Source organism: Pseudophryne corroboree, chromosome 11 (genome assembly GCF_028390025.1).
Source record: "Pseudophryne corroboree isolate aPseCor3 chromosome 11, aPseCor3.hap2, whole genome shotgun sequence".
NCBI lineage: Eukaryota > Metazoa > Chordata > Amphibia > Anura > Myobatrachidae > Pseudophryne > Pseudophryne corroboree.
The window spans coordinates 293,081,107-293,095,331 of NC_086454.1; the positions used below are offsets into that span (position 1 = coordinate 293,081,107).

Below are 14,225 nucleotides of genomic sequence, written 5' to 3' on the forward strand. Positions count from 1 at the left end.
AAGGATACACAGATGTACGCCAAGGAAGGACGCACAGTTGTACCCCAGGAAAGGAGGCACAGATATATACCAGGGAAAGATCCACATATGTACACCAGGGAAGGATGCAAAGTTGTACTCCAGGAAATGATGTACAGATGTACCCCAGGGAAGAAAGCACAGATGAATGCCAGGGAAGGAGGCACAGATGTACGCCAGGGAAGGACGCACAGATGTACCACAGGAAAGTAGGCACAAATGCATACCAGAGAAAGATCCACGGATGTACGCCAGGGAAGGACCCACAGTTGTACCCCAGGAAAGGAGGCACAGATGTATACCAGGGAAAGATCCACAGATGTATGCCGCGGAAGGATGCAAAGTTGTACTCCAGGAACGGACGCACAGATGTACCCCAGGGAAGGACACACAGATGTACACCAGGGAAGAATGCACAATTGTACATCAGGGAAGGACGCACAGATGGACTTTGTAGCAGCATAAACATAAAGTTGCAGCTGTGCAATCGCAAAGAGATGTGTCCGCTTCCGTGTCCACCTCTGAATCAACCCCAAAGCTGTCTACTCCTCCCAGGAGTTACAGTATATACAGTATTAGTATAATCTTCATGTTGCCAAATTTCAGTCTACTTTTGTAACTCTAGAAACACCTCAAAAGGACCCGGCAATTTAACCAGCAGATGCTCTGTGTGGTTAATCGGTGTTTTGTTCTTGGGCAAAGACAAAAGAACATTATTGTATTGTCCATTGTGCAGGAGCGCGAAGCCTGTTGGACATAGAAGAGGCTTCAACACAGAAGGAAGCAAGATGGTCAAAGTGGCTGCATTGACCTTTTTCTAGTTCCCAGCTTCTTCATTCCCCAATCTGTTTAGCAACCTTGTGCTTCCCCTATTAGCAGTGGTGCAAGGTGAATTGCTAAGGAACGTCTGCGTCAGGCGTGGGCTGAGGCCATTGTCAGAAATGGGATTAGAAAAGTCTGTTTGGTCATGAACTCCACTTTGTCTGCTGTAGTTCTTGCTGCTATCACAGGCTTCATTCCTGTAACTCATACTGGAGCCAAATGATCTCTTTTAATACCAGGACCTGATGGGCAGAGAACTCTGGTGACTGTGTATATTTTAACCCCAGATTTATTATGCACAGTACCAGAGCCAGCCCTAACCAATATGATGCCCTAGGCAAGATTTTGACTGATGCCCCCTAGCACCACCGCTGGTTCCGCCTCTGACCTTGCACCTCTTTCCCAGCACCATCACCCCTCACCCATAGAAGTCCTTATTTTGGTGTTTGTACCCCCTATATTTTAAATAGGAGCAGTTAGCACATTTGGCGCTCAGCCCAAAAAGGGGTGTGTTTTTGCTGACAAAGGGCATGGCACACAATAGTACCCCCAATTCCAATTACACCACACAGTACTGCAACTTTATTCACATTTGATCATGCGATAGTGTCCATAATTCACATTACATCACACAGTAGTATCACTTAACCTTATATACGTTACTCCTCACAGTAGAGCCCCTTATTCACATTACATCACACTGAATTGCTCCTTATTCACATTACACCACACCCTATTGCTCTTTATTCACATTAGACCACACAGTAGGGCCCTTTCTATACGCAACGCCACATAGTAGAGAACCTTATACACATAATGTCACAGAGTAATGCCCCTTACACATATGAGACACATTATTAATGTCCTTATAAACATAGTACGCCTTACACATTATGACAACCTTTATTAATGCCCTTTTACACATACTGTAATGTCCCTTACACATATGCTGCACATTATTAATGCATTTTTACATGACACACATAATGCTCCTAACTCATATTCCGAACACTACTGCACAACCAACCCACTCACATGCACACAGCACTCACACTTCCACTAACACTGTGACCTCTGCCTCTGCTTGGATACAGATGTGTCCTCATAAATCTTGCCTCAATGCTAACATCGGGCACCTTTTTTTATGAAAATGCATCTTATTTGCATTGCTATGTGTCTAGGATGCACAAGCAGCTTCTGCTGATTAAACTGATATACAGCATGCCTATATACTGTGTGTGACTGTGGCTGTATCTGCATATGAAATGCTACACACAGAATATAGGCATGCTGCATATCATTTTAATCAGCAGAAGCTGCTTGCCTAGGGCCGGCTCTGCACAGTACTAAAAAAGAGCTTCCATTGCATGTGACAAGTAAACCTTGGGGCATTCAGAACGCTGCACTTATCTGACTGGTTCTAATACGATTGTATGGCAACAGCATATTTAGCATGATAGTCATATTATTTTATTCCTTTTATTATTTAACTTATTAATTATTTTGAAGCTTCTTAATTATCAGCAAGTGCAACACCATGGTACAGCACAGTGGCACAGAGCTTCGCATTACTGCAGCACAAAGTATGTAGACGTTATGTCGACATTCATAATGTGGACATGGACATAATGTCGACTAAGTCATTATGTTGACACTGTACTGTCAACAGAACATTTTAGCCTTAAGGTTAGGATTAGGCTGCAGTTAGGGTTAGGGCTCAAACACTGTAAAGATACTATGCCAACATATGGTCGACATGCACTGTATCAACATTATGGACATCTTAAATCTCAATATTCAAACCTTGTCGACATTCGGGGTAGACATTCGGAATGTCAATGTGTCATACCACACTCCTCCACAATACTGGGGTCATGGTTTTGTTTCCCAACCAGGGATTAGTATGTGTGGAGTTTGCATATTCTCCTCATATTTGCGTGGGTATCCTCCAGGTGCTCTGGCTGCCTGCTGTACTCTAAAAATATAATGGTAATAGGGTAATTTCCTGATGGCTAAAATGTACCTTAGTAAGGGGGTTATTCAGAGATGGATGCAGATCTTGCTTCCGCAGCAAGATCTGCGTCCACCTACTCACATGCTGAGGGCCGCCCAGCACAGGGCAAGGCTGCCCAATATGTATGACGCGCCGCCCCAAGATACGTTCACAATTCAATTGAAAAAGCATCGAGTTGAGGTTGACCCCTGACTGTGGTTGCAGGCAGTCCCATGCACCGGAACGGGTGTGTGTCACGTCACGTAGCCACCCCGAAAACGCTCCCAACATGTCCCTGTTTTGCCCACCATGCCCCCCGCAACGCTCTCCTGGCGGCCGTTGCTGTCAATCACCTTGCAGCTGCATCCTTCAGGGATGCGGCCGCATGGTGAAGGGCCGCTCAAGCGCACTGCGGCCGGTGCGCATGTGCAGACCATCTGGATGCAGCCGCTGCGTACTGACACGTGGCTTCGTCTGGGTCTGAATAAGACCCTATATGGGGTACAGGGATTGCGGTAAACGACAAATATTCTATGTGCTGCACTACAAAATTGGTGGGGCTATGAAAATAAACAACTGTAATAATAATATCATTGTTGTGGAATGGAGAAATTTGATTTAACATGTTCTTTTCTTCCTCCGTCTGTTCCTGTTTTCTTTATTATGTTTATTACTATATATTTATTCGTTAGAGCACTCGACTGAGAGACAGTAGAGGAGGGTGGCAAATTTCACTGTTGCCTGACAATGCATAAACCTGTGTCAATGAGAATAGAAATCTCATTGTTAAAGTATATAATCCTACGCTGAAAAAGACTGTATCCTTTTACCACAGCCGCTAGTTTTTCTGTTTGTTTATGTAGTTTTAAATTTTTTATTTACTTTTTTGAAAAAAACAAACAAAACAAAAACCAGTCTATATAACCTTTCAGCTGTTACCTGATCGTTTTGTATTTCAGAAGGTTGTATATATTGTGATCACGGTTTATTTTATGGCTTCTTTTGTTGCTAGTGGTTTAGTTTTATTTAAACGGATAATGTTGCCATTTCTCTACATTTCCTGTGTATCCGTTCTACAACTGCTGCTAAACCAGAATGAATCTGGACCATTTAAGGAAAAAGTATGAAAAATTACAGCTGTAGATTGCAAATAACAGTTTTATATTTCAAATGTGCTAAATGATGGACTGTTTAATTACTGCCGAGTTTACCCAGTTTACCTAATACATCGCTTCTGGTTCTGTACAATAATGCACACGTTAATGTAACTGAAGTATTCATATGCCGAGCACCCGCTCTGTACAAAGGGTAAGGTGCTTTACATTTCATTCTTTGAATAGAAGGTATGCTACAGTATGTTGAAAGAGTCATTTATTTTTAATTCAGAGTATATCATGAAAACTTGCACTTGATTTGATTGCATCTGGACTTTCGGCAGAGGTGTAGCGTGTAGCCACGGCGCCCGGAGCATATGCGTGCTATGCCCCCCCAAGTGTGCATGTGGGGTTAAATTAAAGGGGTGCTCCCCCCTGTATCTCCCCAGGACTGCCTCCCCCCTGTATCACTCCAAGACTGCCTCCCCCCTGTATCACTCCAAGACTGCCTCCCCCCTGTATCACTCCAAGACTGCCTCCCCCTGTATCACTCCAAGACTGCCTCCCCCCTGTATCACCCCAAGACTGCCTCCCCCCTGTATCACCCCAAGACTGCCACCCCTCCTGTGTATCCCCATGGCTGCCTCCCCCCCTTTATGTCCCCAAGGCTGCCTCCCTCCTGTCTCCCCATGTCTGCCCCCCCCCCTTAAGGACCCCAAGGCTGCCTCCCCCCTGTGTATCCCCATGTCTGCCTTCCCCCTGTGTATCCTCATGGCTGCCTCCCCCCCCCCCCCCCTTAATGTCCCCAAGGCTGCCTCCCACCTGTGTATTCCCAAGGCTTTCTTCCCTGTGTCTCCTCATGGCTGACCCCCCCCCCCCCCTTTCCCCATGAGTACCCACATGGCTTTCTCCCCACTCTGTGTCTCTCCCGTAGCTACGCTTACCTGACCTGTTCCTGGATCACTGCTGGGGTCGCCGGGGAAACGTTCAGTCATCCTTCCCGTCCTGCAGTGCAGCCGCCGTGGCTTAGTGACATGCGCAGTATGTAGCTACTGGCCGGTTGGACTGCGGCGCCCTTGCCACAGACAGGAGCCTGGAGCATGAGCTCCACTTTCGCCGCCCTCGCTATGCCCCTGACTTTCGGACAAGTGGCATAATAATAATTTGAATCCACCTACTGTATCCTAGTAATGGGCCTAATTCAGGTTGGATCGCAGTGTGCGATCCAACCGCAAATTTTGAGAAAAAGATGCGGGCGCATGTGCATCGCCTGTCCTGCACATGCGCCCGCATCATAAGCGGGGGGCCACAGAAAACGCGATCGCCTCTGCCTGTCAAACATGAAAAGGCGGTCATGGGGGCAGTGGGGGGGGGCAACGCTCCGTTTCCAGGGAGGAGACGGGGCGTTGCGGGGGCGGTGCGGCGTGAACAAGGAGCGGAAGCGGCCAAATGGGGGCATGTCTGGGGCATGATCATGGCGGATGCGCCGTGATCGAGAACATGGCAATGGGACTCCTGCGGGCGCAGCTAAGCTGCGTCGGCAGGAGCCATTCTTAGTTTCTGCTAAAAAGCAGAAATTGCGATGCGTTCGCAATTTCTGCTTGTTGAAGGGGGGGGAGGCGGCAGTCAGCATGCTGGGCGGCCTTGCCCTGTGATGGGCGGCCCCCAGCATGTGATCCAAGGGATTGCAAATTCTGCTAATTAGCAGAATTTGCAATCCTTACTGAATTAGGCCCAATGACTGTGGACCTGATTCAGAAGTGGATGCAGGAGTGTGAATTTGCTAGGAGCGGTTTTGAGAGCTTAGTTAATGCAACAGGAGGCAGTGGCAAACGCAGGATTTCTGGAGGCGGGCTCCAAATGCAATCCACAATCTCCTACTCTGCAGAACATTAAAGCAAGTACTGAGTCTGGGGGAGCAGTAGAAGAACCTAGTAACGACCATGAGCATTTGTCTTTTTATACATTGTATACTGTATGGAATACAGTATTAATATTTAACACTAGGGGCCGGATGTAATGGAGTGCGAGACGGCCGGAGCTCTGAGATTCCAGCTGAACTCGTACCTTTTTTTAAAGCAGGTTGGTTTTGCCTTGTAAATGTTTGCTGCTTTAAAAAAACGTACAAGTTCGGCCACTATCTCAGAGCTCCGGCCATCTCGCACTCCATTACATCTGGCACTATAGCTAGTCTTTAGTATAGGCCGTATCAAACATATTTAAATAATATAAATAAGTGGTCAGGAAAAAGTTAAACATACCATAATAAATAAATACTAATAAAACCAGTACTGCACTTATGGGCCCTACACACTTGTAGATTCGAAAGATTTAAAAGCTGAAAGATATGATAGATGAAAGATTTCCCATGAACGATTATGTGCATATACACTGAACAATGTCTGATGAAAGATTTGAAAGATTAGAAAGATTTGATAGATTTGAAAGATCCAGCTTCATTTAAATACTGGGCATGGTTTTAGGAAGGTGGGCAGGTCTTCTTTGTACAATAAATAACAGCATCCATTTAAAATCACTGCATATCTGCTCTGTAGTTTGTTTGGTGCAGTGTATACCTGGTAAACCTTTTAGCACTCCCCATAAATAAAGACTCCACACAATTTTTAGTAACAATTTGTAATTATAAATTTTTAAAAAATAATAAATTAGAAACATTCTGGGCTGGATTCATCGATTTTTGAGCCAATGAGTGCCATGACAGCAGGGATTACACCAATAGAGGCATCAGGCATTCCAACAATTAGCCAGATACAGTGCAGCAAAAACAGTGGTGCCAACAAAACTTGGGATGAAGAAGAAGTAAAAGAATCTGAGGACAGTATTTCAAAAGTGCACATGAAATAAAAGCATTCACAATGTTCTATTACAGGGTCAAATGAAGTGTAGAAAACCAACATTATGGTACAATTGACTTCAAGAAAAAACATATTGGATGAGGAAGGTCAAATACAAATCTGAAGACAGCAAACAAAAGCGCAAATTCAAAAATTAAAAAACATTTTGATTAAAAATTTTGGTCGCCTTGAACAGTGGAGTGTGCACTCAACAGAGTGTGAACACTCCACCTGAAGAGGTGCCAGGGAAGGGGGATTGTGGCATTTGGTAACCCGGAGCAGGATATGTGGGGTATTGTTGAGGAGGAATTACTGGCGCAGAATACATGGGAGGGTGAGTTGGGGGAGCGACATAAGATATACTAGGCACCTGTCTGGTATGTAACACAACGCCACTGTGGTTGGTCAATTCATCATCCTGGCCATGTGATATAATGGCATATACCAGACGCTGGGCGTATTTTTGCTGAGTGGGGTTCATGGCCCGCAACTCACAGGCTAAATGGTCTCCAATAGCTTCAAATCTAGCCGGTCTGTTTTTTAGGACCTCCTCTGCCTGCCTCAGAAATGTATCTGACCTGCTGGACGAGACAGATCTTCCAGGGATAGCCGGCCGGCGTCTCTTTCTAGCCAGAGGCTGGGGCGTTCCCATCGCCGCCTCACTTTCCTCCAGCTCCGGCATTACAGTGGCTTGGTCTGCCGGCTCATCCACTGCAGGTTCCACGTCCAGCTCCCTCGAAGACAGCTGAGTTATCCAAAAAAATTAAGAAAAATATGTGAAAATAATAAGGCAACAAATTAAACAAGAACCAGTGACATCTGTATTGTGCGGACACTTACCGGATCCACACTCTCCTCTTCCTCAGGCTCGAACATCTCGGGCGTGTTCGGCTCCTCCGTGCTCCGCGTTGTCCTCGAAGGCTCCTCATCCAATACGAACTTCATCAAGTCATAATACCATAATGTTGGCTTCTTGACTTGATCTGACCCCACTCCTGAACGTTGGGAATCTTTGTATTTCCTGTGCTCCTTAAGAAATACTGTCCTCAGATTCTGGATCTTCCTCTTCACCCACTTGATGTCGGCACTACTATCTTGGACAAGGCTGTACCTGGCCAATTGCTGGCATGCCAGATTTTTCTTTCCTCTGTTGGTGTAATCCCTTGGTCCCACACGCCACAAGCACTCATTGGTCTGGTATAGATCGATGAATCCAGCCCAGAACTCACGGTTTGCATCCATGTCTCTGTGAAAGGTGAGATTTAATTTTAAAATATTAAAATCAGAACTTAACACAGTAATCAGATATAATAAGTTCAACTAATTATATATATATATATCGTGGTGAGAGAGCTTGTGTCTCACCACAAATGCCCACATTCTGGTGGAATCAGCTCTCTCCGAGGGAGAAGAAAACAAGTCCTGCACATTCTGCACAGCTGCAGCTGGAGAAACAGATGTCCGTGATTTCATGCTCACCCAGAGACAGCAGGAAGTCAGGAGCACGAAAGGGGTTTAAATATCCCTCCTACCCAAAATGCATTGCGCTGGTACCTGTTAGATGCCAGTGAACCGGGTTGAGTTTATAGCGCCATGGACTGTGGACATTGGCCGTGCCAGGAGACCATGGTATGTGAAGCTGCAAGCCACTGCAGCAGAGTTACTTTTCAGTATGGGAATTGCTAGGACCTTTTATGTTTGTCTGTTTATTTTCTCTATGTACCTCTGTGACCAGGCCCAAGCCTGTGTATGCTGTGCTACAGTGTCCGATGTCATTAAAGACACTGTGGTTATAACCTGAAAATCTGCCAACGAGTCCTTATTTACAATACCCATGTTACAAAATATACATATATATGCACAAAATAATATAATAAAAATGTTTGTGTGTATATGTATATATATATATATATATATGTAGAGAAAACAAATGGATGCTGCAGGCAATGAGTACACAACTTATAACTCTTTTAATATGAGTATATATACATACATCTAGTTTGAGTATCATAGCATAGAGGACTATCACTGGCGCCTCCGGACAGCACACACAGAAAGCCGCTAGCCGCCGCTCATCAGATACTCCTGGTCTGAGACCGCACACCGTTGGGTCAGCCAAAAGGAGGTGTCACACCCCCTGACGAAGTCCTTGGGACGAAACATGTTGGCATGATAGTGGGACACTGGACGTACTACGTCTCTTTGGCTGACCTGACGGTGTGCGGTCTCAGACCAGGAGTATCTGACGAGCGGCGGCTAGCAGCTTTCTGTGTGTGCTGTTCGGAGGCACCAGTGATAGTCCTCTATGCTGTGTTACTCAACCTAGATGTATGTATACATATACACTCGTATTAAAAGAGTTATAAGTTGTATACTCACTCCCTGCGCCCTCCATTTGTTTTCTCTAAATGTGCATCATTGAGCCTGTGGTACGGCTCTATCGGGAGGACGCTGCAGGGAAATCATTCAGTGGATGAAAATCAGAAACCTGTTTAAAAATCGACAATACAGGATACGTGAATTTGCGTGATTTAGTTTTGACTTGTTATATATATAATACAAAAACGTACCTTAATAAAGCAGATTAGCCCAGTGATGTGTATATAACTGTGATTTGATTTGATTTCTGCTTTCCTGGAGTGGCAGTCCTTTGCTCCTGTGTAAATATATATTTATATATGCTTCACTTTTTCCACATTTTGTTATATTACAGCCTTATTCAAAAAAGGGAAAAAAAAACACTTTTTCCCTCAAAATTCTATACACAATACCCCATAATGACAATATATCAATAATTCAACATATTCAATAAAAAACGGATTCGACAGTCCCGCTGCCGAAAAACGGACCAATTGACGATAATGTGCGTCCTGGATTCGACTTCATGGATGGCACAAAAGTGTTAAAAAAAAACTGAAAAGAATTGCGCGGGGTTTCCCCTCCTAAGCATAACCAGCCTCGGGCTCTTTGAGCTGGTCCTGGTTGTAAAAATACGGGGGGACAAATGACATGGGATCCTCCGTATTTTAACAACCAGCACCGGGCTCTGCATCGGGTCCTGGTGCCAAAAATACAGGGGACAAAACACGTAGGGGTCCCCCGTATTTTTAACACCAGCACTGGGCTCCACTAGTCAGAGAGATAATGCCACAGCCGGGGGACACTTTTATATTGGTCCCTGCGGCCCTGGCATTAAATCACTAACTAGTCACCCCTGGCCGGGGTACCCTGGAGGAGTGGGGACCCCTTAAATCAAGGGGTCCCCCCCTCCACCCACCCAAGGGCCAGGGGTGAAGCCCGAGGCTGTCCCCCCCATCCAAGGGCGGCGGATGGGGGGCTGATAGCCATGTGTCAGAAAAAAGAATATTATTTTTTGTAGCAGAACTACAAGTCCCAGCAAGCCTCCCCCGCAAGCTGGTACTTGGAGAACCACAAGTACCAGCATGCGGGGGGGGGGAATGGGCCCGCTGGTAACTGTATTTCTACTACAAAAAAATACCCAAATAAAAACAGTACACACACACCGTGACAGTACAACTTTATTACATACATGCACACTTACATTCATACATACTTACCTATGTTGACACGAGGCTCAGTCCCCTTGTCCACGTAGAATCCACGGGTGTGCTTCATGCTTCATGCACACTGCTGGGGGACATAATACATTAGTGGGCAGCGGTTTGTCCCCCGGCAGTATGCATGCAGCATGTGTTCTCAGTACACAACATATCAATATATGCATGCTGTGTACTAGGAACACATGCTGCATGCACACTGCCGGGGGACATAATGCATTGGTGGGCAGGGAATATTATATACATTGGTGGGCAGCGGTTTGTCCCCCGGCAGTATGCATGCAGCATGTGTTCTCAGTACACAACATATCAATATGCATGCTGTGTACTAGGAACACATGCTGCATGCACACTGCCGGGGGACATAATGCATTGGTGGGCAGGGAATATTATACACATTGGTGGCCAGTGGTTTGTCCCACGGCAGTGTGCATGCAGCATGTGTTCTCAGTACACAGCATATCAATATGCATGCTGTATACTAGGAACACATGCTGCATGCACACTGCCGGGGGACATAATGCATTGGTGGGCAGGGAATATTATATACATTGGTGGGCAGCGGTTTGTCCCCCGGCAGTATGCATGCAGCATGTTGTCAAAGTCGAAAAATATCATGAATCACATGCCTTGTACTAACCCCATGCACATGCCCGCTGCGCGTGCACACGCCCTGCCGTACGGGCGCATATTCGCACTTTGCTTAAAAGAGCTTCTACGGCCGTGCGCTTTGGCGCGTGGTATGCGCATTTACGGTAGGGTTTGTGAGCGTGAGGCGGGCGACTGGATCATAGCATATTTAACCCATATAGTGTGTTTTATAGATAATATTCCCCTTAACAATGTTAGCAAGTATGTTTCTTTTAAACGGTTCTTGGACAGAGAGATTCCTCTTTGCATGATAGGAAGGGTCAGATAAAGGTTGAACGGTGGTGTCTAGTATCCAGCTGTAGAGTATTTTAATGGTAACATTTCGGTGTTGGTTAGGAAGAGATTGCTCGCTCCTGCGTATAGTTATGTACAAAAGTAGTTTATAGACATTTACTGTATTTGCTGTTCATTATCCATGCGGCGGGAATCCTGAGGATACTTCCCACCTGAGCAGTTGGAGAAAGACACAGCCCACCTGTTCGAACCCACCTATGACCTTTTGTTATAATGCAGAGACACATTCCTGTGTCCAATGAACCATGAGATTATAGGGACCATTATATTGTTACTGTATGCTGTGTATATAAGGACCACCATTGATGGGCCAGTCACTCACTCTCTCTGAAAGGCTTTCTCATTGAATGCTGAGGGCTGGATCCAGGATGCGCTTGCGAATCATTCCTACGTATGTATTGTTCTCTGTAGCCATTTTGTTATCCTTAGTGTTTGCCATTTATTCTCATTCTGTTTGCTCGTGTTTGCGATCGTTCGCTATTGTTCATATTATTCCTTGTTATTCTGTTTAGATTTTGATGTTAGTTTTGTAGTGTATAAGCTGTACTGTTTTTCCCTTTTTACTCTAAAGAATCATCCACGAAGGTGTTAGAGCCGGAGTGGTTTTTAAATCCAAACCAGGTCTTGTGTTTTCACTAGTTACTGTAAAGGGTTTTCTGAGCGTCTCAATCGCTCAAACAGCTTACATATTATCAAGGTTAATAAGCGTTACATCATTATAGTATTACATTGCCAAGGTTTAGAGTATAAGCATACTCTTACTGTGTGTTATTACTAAGGTTTACTGTGTATCATTCCGTGAGCGTATGTGTCGCTCATGCGTCGCGCCCACGGCCTAGTGTCTGCTACGCTAAGTGCGTACCCTTACGGTACTCAGTGCGCCAATAGCGTACTTAGTCCGTAATAGAATATAGCTTAATGTTTATAGGTAATAATTGACATTATCAATTGAGGGCTCGTCCGTCCTCCTCATATCCTCAACCTAGCGGAACCAGGCAGACTTTATTCATCAGCAAAGGGCGGGAAGGTAGTATCCCCTGTTAGCCGTTCGGTGGTCTGGGATACGGTAGTGCTGATTAGATAAGCGTCTGCTCCGTTTGGTTTGTAGGGATGCTGGTGGGATCCGGAACCGAAAGGTAAGAACGTTAAGCTATTGTCTTTTAAATCTGTTTAAATTTCTGTATTGGTGAAAATTGCGCACGCAACACATGCACACACCTGTATTTTCATTTGCGTATTTTCACATATCTACCTTTCTGTTTGCCATTAGCATTGATCACGTGCTGAGAAAATTTGTTGCTATTTAGTTAAAAGTAAGATTAATACTTAAGGGAGTAATTGTAAAACACGCACGCAGCCTGACCCAGTTATAAAGGTTATACAGGAGATACTGTGTGGTGCTTGGTAAATGATTATAGTTAAATATCGTTTTCATTTATAGAAGCGTGTTATTTGTGTTACTGCGGGAGTATCCGGCCTGTGTACACGTGTCTCTGACCGAGTGCGATACAGCCTGCGCAACGCAAAGGCCTACACACGTGGCGTAAATTACGCAACGTGCGTACAGATACGCCCACTAAATACAAATCACACGATAGCATTGTTTTAGTAGGCGATACAGGAGCCACGCGATAATAGCACACATTTGTTCAGTTTCCAAAATTTCAGTTTAAAAAGATCCTCCTCTCGTTGCATTACCTCTGGGATTAGCCTGTGTTACCTGAATGAAAGAAATTTTCTGTACAGAAAAATCAAAGTATATATGAAGTGAAAGAGCGTGTGTATGCAAATAAAGTTTTTTGTGTGAACCCCGGAATTCGAGATCTCGTAGAAGGACACCCGTGAAGTGAACACGTGGTGGCGTGGGAGAAAGCCATATCACGTTAATAGTGTATAAGGTAAAAGGAGCAATTAGTAGGACAGCAGACCAAAAGGTCCGCGAGAGTCAGAAATCCGTTAAAAGTAAGTAATGAAGCTCTGAAAACCCTGACTTAAGAAAGGTCAGAGGTAGTGAGCGCAGCCCCGGGGGTTGGCGCAGTACCCATATAGGCCCGTTTTGAGAAGACGCTCCGGCTGAAGGTTTCGCAGCCTAAACAACCGATTCCGCTGGTCGTTCAGCAGATAAGTAATAGTTACTTATACGCAGTGCGACTGTACCGCATGTAATTGTGTGCATTAGTTGGTTACCTTGATACCCATTACGCAATTTGCGTACGCTTTGCGTGATCAGAAACGCTATTTGTACACTTTGACGTGATTTGTGTAGGTTTTTTTTATTTTAAGGGAGGTTCGCTGATCATTTAGGAATTCTCCAGCAACTGATATTTACTGGGAAGGGTAGCATACTCCCACACGCCCCAGTAAATAGAGGTTACATAGGGGCCCTGGGTTGAGTACGCCAGCGCTGAGGCAGTGTGTGGGCGTATTGGTCGATGTGGGCGAGAGTGGGTGAGAGCACTCGTTGGACTTTCACCGTTGCCTTACCTCTGAGAACGTGGTTTTTGTAGGAATTCGCTGAGAAGGCAATACCTGCAAAGATGGGGGCCAGTGGCTCAAGTAAGGGACGATCAACCAAGGTTCAGGTTGATATAATTCCGCGGCCAGTAGGGTCGGCGAGGTATATAATGTGTGAAAAATATGGATCACACGCCGAGGTTTTATGCAATGAGTGGGAACGTATGACTGTGAACGATGGAGAGAAGTTCCCTAGGGTAGGCAGTTTTAATCCTGAGCTTTTGCAAAATTTAAGGAGAAGGATATGTCTGATAAAATCCAGGAAGCAACGGATTAGACATTATGATTATTTACAGTTATGGCAACAGGAAAGTGAGATACAAGAGGATTAGCTCAAGCAGCTGGTTCCAACCCTATCAGGAAACTGATAGCTACCGCACCACCACCACCATACATAACAGGAGAG

General features: G+C 45.2%; 1 protein-coding gene across 1 annotated transcript; it reads right to left on the reverse strand.

Moving 5' to 3' along the window:
- Window positions 1-6,990: 6,990 nt before the first annotated feature.
- LOC134968751 (uncharacterized) lies at window positions 6,991-8,024 on the reverse strand. The gene is made up of 2 exons (XM_063944244.1): window positions 7,623-8,024; window positions 6,991-7,527 (listed from the first exon to the last, which is right to left on the reverse strand). Exons 1-2 carry the CDS (start codon window positions 8,022-8,024, stop codon window positions 6,991-6,993), a joined length of 939 nt encoding a protein of 312 aa, XP_063800314.1.
- Window positions 8,025-14,225: the final 6,201 nt, after the last annotated feature.